Source organism: Staurois parvus, unplaced genomic scaffold (assembly GCF_062004578.1).
Source record: "Staurois parvus isolate SC_StPar_1 unplaced genomic scaffold, SC_StPar_1.0 ptg000169l, whole genome shotgun sequence".
NCBI lineage: Eukaryota > Metazoa > Chordata > Amphibia > Anura > Ranidae > Staurois > Staurois parvus.
In genome coordinates, this window is record NW_028317965.1 from 581200 (window position 1) to 593143 (window position 11944).

The 11944-nt window shown below is 42.2% G+C and overlaps 1 protein-coding gene across 4 annotated transcripts in view; it reads right to left on the bottom strand.

Moving 5' to 3' along the window:
• KCNK12 (potassium two pore domain channel subfamily K member 12) overlaps positions 1–11744 on the bottom strand; it is a 238918-nt gene extending 227174 nt beyond the window's left edge. The window contains exons 1-2 of one of the 4 annotated variants that reach the window (XM_089676430.1): positions 11248–11732; positions 10137–11015 (exon numbers count right to left, since the gene is read on the bottom strand). In XM_089676430.1, the coding sequence (XP_089532556.1) occupies positions 10137–10479 (343 nt within the window). In that variant the 5' untranslated portion in view covers positions 10480–11015; positions 11248–11732. Of the gene's footprint in view, positions 1–10136 lie in introns of all 4 variants that reach the window. The other 3 variants (XM_089676432.1, XM_089676429.1, XM_089676431.1) reach the window with 3 other exon arrangements.
• Between the last annotated feature and the right edge of the window lie 200 nt (positions 11745–11944).

Sequence of the window (11944 nt, forward strand, 5' to 3'; positions counted from 1 at the left end):
TTTCCGATTTTTGGTGCTGAAAGCGGTACCATTTTTTTGCATGGAAATATGTAGTTTTTTATTGTAGGCTGTAATTTTTAGGAATAACTCACTGAAATCTATCCGAACAAGAGTCTAGTAACCATCCCGGGTATGATAAAACTTGAAACACGAAATCATAAATTATAATTTAATAAATAATCATAAAAAATAATAATATAATAATAATATATTTAATTCAATAATATAATCAAACCAAAAACACTGACATTTGAAATACAGAGGCAAATTCGCACATCGCTGAGCAAAGTCGCAAAATCGTTTTCAGTGTCTGATGACGAATTTCCCCCACGAATCATTATCACTCAATTCTGCAAGTGGTTCTAATTTACTATCGCTGTTCTCTAGCTGATCTAAAACTGCTTTTGACCTAAAGGGACGCTTTTTGGACGCCATGGACGTTTCTAAGTTTCCAGGCAGAAAGAACAGTCAAAATGCAGGCAGGGCACAGGACAGTAGGGACAAAATATATGTGAAATGCATTGAAACAGCAATGTTTTACTCAGGGCTTTCTTTCTGCCGGAACGCGGCGGTACTGCGTTCCGCCACCTTTTTCTTCTTGTCCCCGCTCACCGACTGCCTCTGCAGAGCTGACAAGCTATGCAGAGCAGCGAAAGTGACAGGTGCCGGACGCGGCTTGTTTATGTCATGCTTGCGCGTGCCCGGCACCTGTCACTGCCGCTGCTCACAGCCGGTGAGCGGGGACATGCACGCTTCACCCCCCCCCCCCTCTACCGCCAGCGTGTAAACATCGGGGGCGCGGACGATGGGCGAGGACACTATGCACGCTTCACCGCCCCCCCCCCCCGCCGGCGTGTAAACATCGGGGGCGGCGCGGCGACATCAACGGCAGTGACAGCGTGGACGCAGGGGCCGTACAGCTTGGAGTAGGTAAGCTGCGCTCGGCTCCCTGTCACTGACTGCAGTATCATGTATTGCTCTAAATTTTTACTCTCTCCCCAGCCTGTGCCCACCTAAACTATCCCAACCACCTGTGCCCACCTAAACTATCTGAGCCCACCTAAACTATCCTCACCCACCTGAGCCCACCTAAACTATTTCAGAACGCAATTGCTCAGCGCTCAGCGGCGCCGATCGAGAGCGCCCCTCCTGTGCATGAGGAACAGGAAAGATAAATTCAGTGATGGACGGTATTTTTTGGAGGAAAAGGTGGCAACCCTAGGGGAGCCTGTAGGAGCAGGCACATCTACCAGACAGGGTACACATGCATGCTAGACTGATTTTATATCTATGCTGGACGTTTACAAACGGCCTGCCATGATTTTATATCTATGCATGTGTTCCTGGTGTCAGTACGGTACTGATTTTATATCTATGCGTGTGTTTCTGGTGTCAGTACGGTACTGATTTTATATCTATGCATGTGTTTCTGGTGTCAGTACGGTACTGATTTTATATCTATGCGTGTGTTTCTGGTGTCAGTACGGTACTGATTTTATATCTATGCATGTGTTTCTGGTGTCAGTACATTAGTCATTTTATATCTATGCATGTGTTTCTGGTGTCAGTACGGTACTGATTTTATATCTATGCGTGTGTTTCTGGTGTCAGTACGGTATTCATTTTATATCTATGCATGTGTTTCTGGTGTCAGTACATTAGTCATTTTATATCTATGCATGTGTTTCTGGTGTCAGTACATTAGTCATTTTATATCTATGCATGTGTTTCATGCAGATCATGCAAGAGGCAGCCGGGGGTCCGATGACATCATTTCCCTTATATGGTATGTACGGGAAATGATGTCATCGGAAGCCCCTCCCAAATTTTACTTGCATTCCTGTTCTCTAAAGGGGTGGTCCTAGGGTTTGATGGGGGCGTGGCCAGGTTTGGGTGGGGGAGTTCCACCACCTTTCCTCTGAGAAAAAAAGCCCTGGTTTTACTATATAATAATCATTTTTAAAAAACGAAGTCACAGGGACCAGAACACAGAAGCTGGATGCCGGCAACGGCCGGAGGAGATGGTCGGGGATGCTGCAGGGGACACATCGCGCGAGCGAAGGACAAGGTAAGTGCTGCAGGGACTCCCTGAGCAACGCCGCATGGTAAGCCCGAGTGTAGCTCGGGGTTACCGCTTTTGGTACTGAAATTTTACCCCGAGCTACACTCGGGAATACCACCAAGGAGGTTAAAATAGGTGGTGAGGAGTCCTCCCCACTGCTTGTTAATCGGCTCTGAACACTGATCCGAACACTTATTCAATTTATTTTCAAGGATCGTCGGGTTTAGATGTACATCTAAACCTAGCCGTATGGTCTCCTATTCAAAAAGAACATCTGGACTTATGGTTTTCTGTTAGTCCTTTCTCCAACAAATACCTGTAATCTTTCTAGTGAAATTCATTTAATGCAGCTTCCTGTGATGAGGTGACAACAATGCTGCACTGCTCCTGAATTCAGAATAGAGTTGCCACTCTTGTAGGCTGTGCCTGCTTGCAGTATAGTGGGATACGAAGAAGTGGGCACAGATAACATATCATTGTCACTGCTGATTCACAAGTCTGTAGATTGTCAATCAACCTCTGGCCACACCTAGTCCTGATTGACAGCACTGCTTCTCTTGCTGAAACCCTCCCACTGTGAACTGCAGTGTCTAGGAGAGGGAGCATGTGAGACACAAAGGAAGATTTGTCTCACTCAGGAAGAAGGTATAGGAAGTTTTTAATACTTGATGAGGTTTGTGTATCACACACTTACTGGTTTGGGACCTGTTTTTTCTGTCACACAGGAGTCTTCAGATGTACTTTAATTCACCATATGTTTGCAGTTTTAGAAAAAGTAAAAATCAAAACAAAAATGGATAACCATTTGCAGCTTTAGTTACTTTAAAACATAACAGGCTGCTTGAAAAACATTTACAAAAAATGTTTGTAAATCCTCAAATATACACAGTGGAAGTGACTGGCCTCAGGTGATACACAGAGATTAAATAAATCCTCCTTCATAAGTTGTACCTGTTTATCTGTAGCTCTCTTGGTCCAAAGTCCAGAATGTATACAGCTTGTCTAAACTTTCAGAAAACAGGGGGTAGGGAGCTGAAATTACACACTGCAAAGCTCAGTGAGGAGAGCTCTGAGAGCTGACTGGAGAGAAGAGACCCCCCCCCCTTCCACTCAGCACACAAAAACAAAGCTGAGGCTGTCAATCACAGGCTATGTGTTGGAGCTCCCTACCCTTAATCTTTTTTTCTCTTGGTGTCAGGAAAACTTGTCAGAATTGAGACATGCATATAGCAGAGGATCCGGGCAGCAGACCAAAATGACACTTAGTGCTCTGGATTGGGACAAATGTGGGACACACTATAAAGGGATATGCTTTGTTCATATTTCTTGCCTGAGGTTTACAACCACTTTAAGGCAAGAACTCTTGTCAAGGTGGACCCTGTATTAGGTGACCCACACCAAGGGGTAGGTTTTGCCTTTATTGAAGCAGTAGATCCATAAAATTGATAATCACCATTCTACCCTGCATATGCCAACACAGGTCGGAAGTCTTTATATGCAAACATTGCTATCTTCAATCTGGCTCTACGTGTATATGCATTTAGAATAACAGCCTGGTAATGGAATTGCTAGATGGGTCTCTGTTAAATATTTATTTTCTATTCTTTTAAGGCATTTGTTCCATTTCTACTCTGATACTCTATAAATTGCGTAATGAACCACTGTACGTTCCTTGGCTCCTATCCTGTGTGTGAATGAGTCATAACCACATACCTCTCACAGGCGGAAGTCTGCATACTGAATTCTGGAGACAGAAAAAACTTTGCCCTTTTGTTGCCTTTTGCCCCTATTATATGTGAGCCTTTAGCTGTAAGAAACACTATAAAGGAATACAGGTGGTGCTACTGATAGATATCAAATGACCAATAGATCTAAAATACATGGCACAATAAATAGTAGTAGACCTACTAATAGCAGTCATGCGTATTTATGCAAGTGTTCTATTATATGTACCAATGCAGAGTGTTCTGAAATGATATCTATGCAGCTGATAGCAACCTGTTCTCTCCTGTTATCATCCGGTTTGGCTAGCAATAGACATGAGATTATTGCTGGCTGGTCCAGCCGATAACAATCAGATTGGGACATAATTATAGTCTATAAGCACTGTAGTGCTCCTGCAGACAACCACTTGGGAACCACTTTCAGCAGAAATATCAATTATCCTAAATAGATTTTCAGAGATAAGGTCAGAGAGAGGGTGTGAGCTCAATGCAGCCAAAATGATAAGATTTATTAACAAATTTGTTAAACATAAGGGTTTCTCATCTTCATTCGCATGCGCACACAAATATATACATATATATACATATATACGCATATATATATATACTGTACATGTGTGTGTGTGTGTATATGTATATATATGTATATTATTATTATTATTATTATACAGTATTTATATAGCGCCAAAGGGTTTGCTCAGCGCTGTACAAAGGCAGGGGGACAAGACATGAGACAAGACAGAGACAGTGCGATACACGAGGGGTTCGAGGGCCCTGCTCTTTCGAGCTTACAATCTAGGAGGGAGGGGAAAGTGGTACAGGAGGAAGTGGCTGTGGGGGATGAGGTGGTGGGAGGAGTGGAGGTCAGGTGTTAGGTGAGGTTGGGGTAGGGCTCCCTGAAGAGGTGGGTCTTCAGGGTGCGTCTGAAGGTGGTGAGGGTGGGTGACAGTCTGATGGATTGGGGTAGGGAATTCCAGAGGATGGGGGATGTCCTGGAGAAGTCTTGCAGTCGGGCGTGGCAGGAGGAGATCAGGGAGCTAGAGAGTAGGAGGTCCTGAGAGGAGCGAAGGGCACGGGTAGGGTAGTATTTGGGTATCAGGTCGGTTAAGTAGGTTAGGGCAGCATTGTGGATGGCTTTGTAGGTCAGGGTTAGTAGTTTGAATTTGATGCGTTGGGCAATTGGGAGCCAGTGAAGTGATTGGCAGAGGGGGGTTGCGGAGTGGTTAGTGAGGTGGATGAGTCTCGCCGCCGAGTTCATGATCAACTGGAGTGGGGTTAGCCTTCGTTTGGGTAGGCTGGTGAGGAGGGAGTTGCAGTAGTCCAGGCGTGAGATGACGAGGGAGTGCACGAGTAGTTTGGTAGTGTCTGGGGTGAGGAATGTACGTATCTTGGACTATATACATACATGTATATGTATGTGTATATATATATATATATATATATATATATATTTTATATGTGTGTGTGTATGTGTATATATATATATATATATATATAAATTCTATTAATTATTATTATTTTATATATATATATATATATATAAATATACATTTTTTTTAAGGCATTGAATATAAGGGTTTGGATTAGAATACTCAAATGTATTTTGCCTTGCTATCGTCACATACACACACATGTACACACATATGGATAAACACACGCGGACATTTTTGCTCTTACTGTTAATACTTACATTGTTAGAAAAACTGCACCAAACCATGCATGAGGGCTTACTTAAAAACACACACTTAACCCACAGAGAGCACCCTTGAACTCTTGTATCTTTCTAGTTGCCATAACAATATACAGCAACACATAATACATTTTGTGAAAATATTTTTCTGAATTGTTACTATCAAGATAGTATATATTTCCAGCTATACCAATAGATCTGTTGATATGTACTTACAATATTAAAGGAGCATAAGTGAATTTACTTATAATATCAGTAAAGTTAAATTCTGGGGAAAACAAAAATGCCCCCTGCAGTAGGGTTGCCCTTGCACTGCAAAGGTAAAATGCCTGTTCGGTCTAGAGGACCAGAGAAAGCAGTTTAGCTTACCTGATCCTTGGCTCCCATAGGCGCCTCCAGGTTGTAAAACTGGTCCCTGTAGCCCTACGGTCCAGCGGTCAGATGCCTTCTGACATCATAAAGCACAATTCAGGTTCCTTAGCCCTGCATTGGACAGGAGGGCACTAATGGACAGTCCACTGTTGGAAGTGTAGGAAGGTAGAGAAGAGCTGGTGGAGCTGAGGATTGGATAAGTAAAATTGCTTTTTGTGACCCTCTAGACTTTAAAGTGCCTTTAACCCAAGCAGTGTAAAGTTGGCTCCAGTGCAAGGGATACGTTTTGTTCTCCCAAGAGAGGCTTTAACACATTTTTGTAATACTTAGCGGTGAGATAACTAGATTGGCATCCAGTTCAGATCACACACTCAGCTGCACTGGGATCTTTATACAGAAGTTCAGAAGTTCAAGTAATCATTAGCTACCAGTTCTAAATGCAAGATCACTCTTGCATGATATTAGCTCTTGCACCAGTCTTGAGAGATCAATATTGTTTTCTTTTTAAGCATGCCTAAAGTAATATTAAATGTGTTAAGGTATCATTAGGAAATAATAAAAGATACCTCCAGGTGCCTATTCATTTCAGTTCACTTCTCCTATAGAGCACCCGAGGAACCCCAAATCCTAAGAAGCTCTAGTGTGCTAATAATGGCCATCTCCCATAAAAGAGTTTTTACCCTCCTGTGCATCACTACTGGTCCATTACCTTAATGGGTAGCTCCAGTGGGTAATAGTGAGATGCAGGAGGAGCGAGCAGGGTCAGAGTTTCCCTGATTTCAGAGCTTGCAGGGTGTGCAATAGGAAAATTGTGCTGATTCACAGGCCCCTTGAGGTTCCATGTATTATGTACAAGTGGCCCTTTCTTACATGTATTACTATTTCATGTTTCCTTTTAAAATTGCAAAGTTGTCAGCAATGTAGTTTAAGGCATGCAATATATGAGAATTTTTGTGAATTTTTCTTTCTGAACCATATCAAGCTTTTTTTTTCTTTTTTTTTTTAAACTAATTTCCCACAGCTCCTTAGTAAACAAAATGGGGTCCACCATGTACTGGTGGTCCTCTCAATAGGCAGACAAAAGCTAAACTAGAGAAATAGGTTGGCGCTCATAGGAGGTCACAAGACAAGAGCTTATGTGGAATTGGTTCTCTGTACCATGGCCAACTAATTTTTAGCACAGTGGCTAAATGATTAGTACTTTCACCTGGCAGTACTCGGGTCGTTAGTTTGAATCCCAACCATGGCACCACGTGTCTGGAATTTGCATGTTCTCCCTGTACTTGCATGGGTTTTCCCTGGATACTACAGTTTCTTTCCACACTCCAAAGACATGCTGGTAGGTAAATTGGCTCCTGTCTAAATTGTCCCTAGTATGTGTATGTATGAATGTGAGTTAGGGACCTTAGATTGTAAGCCCCTTGAGGGTTAGGGATTGATGTGAATGTACAATATATATATGTAAAGCGCTTCATTGATAGCGCTATATACAGTAAGTACCTGTAATAAATAAATAAAATAAAAATATTTGTGAGTCCTCTGAGTAATTAAAAGTGAGGTTCCCAACTTATCACAGCCCTGTAGTAAACAAAAACAGGGCTCGCCATGTACTGGTGGCCCTCCCAAGTGATGGACAGGAGCTCAACCACAGAAACAAATTGTGTCCCATAGGGGTCACAACACAAGGCCAAAGCTTATGTGGATATGGTTATCTGTACCATGGAAAACTAATTTGATAAAACTAATGTAAATATCCTATTTTTATGTCCTTTGTGTAATTATATATGAGTTTCATCTTCTCCCACAGCCCTTAGTAAGCAAAAACCATGTACATGTGGTTTTTTCAGTAGGTAGACAAAAGCTCAACCAGAGACATAAATTGGCGCTCATAGGGGGTCACAAGACAAGAGCTTATGGGGATTTGGTTCTCTGTACCATAGCAAACTAATTAAAAAACGAATGGAAATATCATATTGGTGCGTTCTTTATGTAATTATATGAGAGGTTCACCACCAGCCCATAAGTAAATAAAAACAGGGTTCACCATGCACTGGTGATCTCCCCAATAGGTGGCCTGGAGCTCAACCAGAGAAATAAATTGGCTTTTGTATGGGGACACAAGACCAGAGCCAATGTGGATTTGGTTCTCTGTACCGTGGCAAACTAATGTTATAGAACTAATGGAAAAATCCTATTTTTATGTCATCTGTGTCATTATATGAGAGGTTCACCATCTCCCACTGCCCTTTAGTAAACAAAGCACAGTGTACCATGTAGTGGTGGTTCTTTCAGTAAATGGATGGGAGCTAAACCGGAGAAATACATTTTCTCTCATAGAGGGTTACAACACAAGATCCTTTGTGCATTTGGTTCTCTGTACCATGGCAAACTAATTTTATGTTCTCCGTGTAATTATATGTGAGGTCCACCACCTCCCACAGCCCTTTAATAAACAAAAACATGGCACACAATATCTTGGTGGTTCTCTCAACAGACAGATGGGAGCTCAACCAGAGAAATAAAGAGAGGGTTACACTACAAGATCTTTTGTGGATTTGGTTCTCTCTACTATGGCAAACTAATTTTATAAAGATAATGCAAATATCCTATTTGTGGATCCTCTATGTAATGATATGTGAGGTTCCTCTTCCCACAGCCTATTAGTACAAATGTTGGGTCCACCATGTACTGCTGGTCTCCTCAATAGTTGGACATGAGCTCAAATTATAGGGGGGTCACAAGTCAAGACCAGAGCTTATGTGGATTTTCTTTATCATGACAATCTAATGCTATAAAACTAATAGAAATACACTCACCGGCCACTTTATTAGGTACACCTGTTCAATTGCTTGGTAACACAAACTGATAAAGAACCAATCACATGGTAGCAACTCAATGCATTTAGGCATCTAGACATGGCAAAGATGACTTACTGAAGTTCAATCCGAGTAACAGAATGGGAAAGAAAAGGGGATTTAAGTGATTTTGAAATGTGGCATGGTTGTTGGTGCCAGACGGTCTGAGTGTTTCAAAAACTGCTGATGTTCTGGGATTTTCATGCACAACCATCTCTAGGGTTTACGAAGAATGGTCCGAAAAAGAGAAAATATCCAGTGAGCCGCAGTTGTAGACAAAAATTCCTTTTTGATATCAGACTTCAGAGAAGAATGGGCAGACTGGTTGTTGCAACATTCAGATGGTAGGGTCAGAATTTGGTGTAAACAACATAAAAACATGGATCCATCCTGCCTTGTATCAACGGTTTAGGCTGGTGGTGGTGGTGTAATGGCGTGGGGGACATTTTCTTAGCACTAGCAAGGTGTACCTAATAAAGTGACTGGCTATTTGTGGGTCAGGTTCACATGTCCTAAAGCCCTTTAGTAAATAAAAACTGGGCCCACCATGTACTGCTGCTCCTTACACTAGGTGGACTGAACCAGGGGCAGACTGACCATTTGGAAACTCGGGCACTGCCCGAGGGCCCGGGGTCAGTAGGGGACCCCATGAGATGCCCCTGGTAGCTTTTTCATAGGCTTTTTTGAGTTTGGGCAAGGACACAGGGGCCCCATGATCCCCTATTGCCCGAGGGCCCCATGAGTTGTCAGTCCGCCCCTGGACTGAGCTGAACTATAAAATACATTGTAAATAAATAAATTATTGTGCTGCGCTCCCTAAAAACAAAAACAGCATGTGCATATATATCAATTTTCAGAAACATGCAATAACCCTCTTAATTGTGTTCCACTAAAAATCCACCCATGCAGCAAAAACATCCCAATATAATACACAAAAAATCCTCATAAAAAATCACCCATGCAGCACAATAATTTATTTACTATTATATACACTATTACATGAGTTGGGTGTGAAGTGTTTGCGAACCACATATTGTTTTTATTTTTGGTTTACTTTATGTTTTTATTCATTTTTTAAAAAATAGTATTTTGTTACACATTCTGAAGGTGAAAGTCGCTATATTGGCTCACACGTTTTTTAAAAAAATTTTTTTTTATAAAATACATTGGCTCTCTACACAGGACCAGATTTTACCAGCATGTATGAAAAATTGTTTTCAAAGACCCTCTTTTTTTTCATCAGACTGAGGGACCTTCTTAATGTTTTCCACAGGGGTCCAAGTCAAGTGAAATTTTCAGTATTTCTGGAAACCCCATTAAGACCTCCAGAATAATGGTGACCCAGAATTAAAAGTTTAAGCTTCTAAATTTCAATTCATTATGAAAACATTGTGTCTGTAAATCAAAGTCCCTGGTGTAAAACAATGTCTTACCTATTGTGGAGACGACAGTCCCTACAAAGTACAGTGCTCCGGTAAAGTCCCACCTTGGTCGGAGGGCATCTGCCCTAATCCCTGCTGCCATGGCTGCTTCATAATCTCGCAGAAAAGACCTGAGCTCCAGGAGGCTGATATTGAAGGACTGGCTGAAGTTCTTTAATATCCTGTCCCATCGGTGGTGGGCCACCAGTTCTGAGGGCCTCTCTATGGTGGAGAAGATTGTGGCCCCGGCGATCAGGTAGAGCACAATGAAGATGGCCAGGAGAAGGAATCGCCCGTTGTCTTCGTTGAGTGGCAGTAAGCAGCAGCAGCTTTTAGTTCTCCTGCTAGACATCATCCAAATTTCAGCACCACCGGGCACCTGGACAGCAACCAGCACTTCATCGGATGGAGAGGCATTGGACCACAATCCATAAGTGATGCTCCAGAGAGGGAATCAATGATCAACTATTAAACAGCCTAGTAAAAACCTAAAGCTCAGTGCAATTTCTCATTGTAAGACTTTATTTGGAAAGTTTCCCCAGAATAGATTGGCATTCCTGGCAGTTGTGTCTAAATGACTATCGGTGATAATTCACAGCTTTTGTCCATTGAGTAAGCATGCATATTTAGCTCCTTTGACTTTGAATTGGATATACAATTGAATAAATATTGATAATCTCCTTTTGTGTTACAATAAATAATCCACCTTAGCAGTCATCCCCAGCCAGCTATCCATCCCATCCAGCTCCAATTAGAAAGGAAATTTGTAGAGGTGGCAAAAAGCATCCATTGCCTTTATGTTGGACCAATGACCTTTGCAGATCCTCAAGGCTTGTCTGGTCCCATCAGACGCTCCAGCAACAAAGAATAGGGCTCCTTGTAAACTTTTGTCTTGTGTCATCACCAAAAAAAAAAAAAAAAAAAGTCAAAAACTTTCACATTGATCAAATAAAGCCACAGTCATCCCTTATGGTGCTCACGACAAGCAGATTAAAAAAAAAAACACAGTTACAGCATTTTCAGCAAATAAAAAAAAAAACCCAACACAGTGGGATAGGAAAGCATCACCAAGATCTCCAAGCTTCAGAATGAAATATAAAAGGGATCAGATGGGATGTTTTACCTTGCAGCTAATGTGAACTGTGTGAGCATATCCCTTACTGCAGGCAAACACAAATATTCTGTGTTGGAGGGGAGCTCCCCAGCAAGGCGTTTTCCTTTGGAATACTTGTGTCTTCATGGAGGCAGAAGCTTGCTCTCTTCCCTGTGTTGCATAATCAGCTTGGTGTGGTTCCCCGTGCAGCCGGCTGCCTTCAGCACCTTGGAGAGCGCTGCGCTTGTTCTAGTTAGGTCAGCAGTCAGCAGAGCCTATGAAGAGGACGGGGGTGCTGCAGGCGCTGGATCTCCAAGAGCAGCAGCAGCAGCAGCTCTCTTCTACACACAACGTGCTCCCTCCAATTCAAGGGCTGCTCCTTTTCTTTCCTCAGCCCCATTGTCATAAACGATGCTGATCAGTGACTAGGAGCAGTTGCTTCTACTGGAAGATGGATAGTTTTTTTTTTTTTTTTTTAAATCTATAAATTGACTGAACACAACCAATGATCCTTCAGTGTGGAAAGCTTGGCATACTGCAGGACTCATACAGCCTAACACAGCCAGAACTGCGGATTTAATGACTGAAAGCCTATATTGTCAGCTCCACATTTAATCATGTACAGTCCTAGACAGTGCTTCCTGCAAGGCTTTATGAGCCTATTAGAAGGAGGCTGCAGGGATCTTTATTATATAGGTAATATTTTTTTTTTCTAGTATGAGGGGAC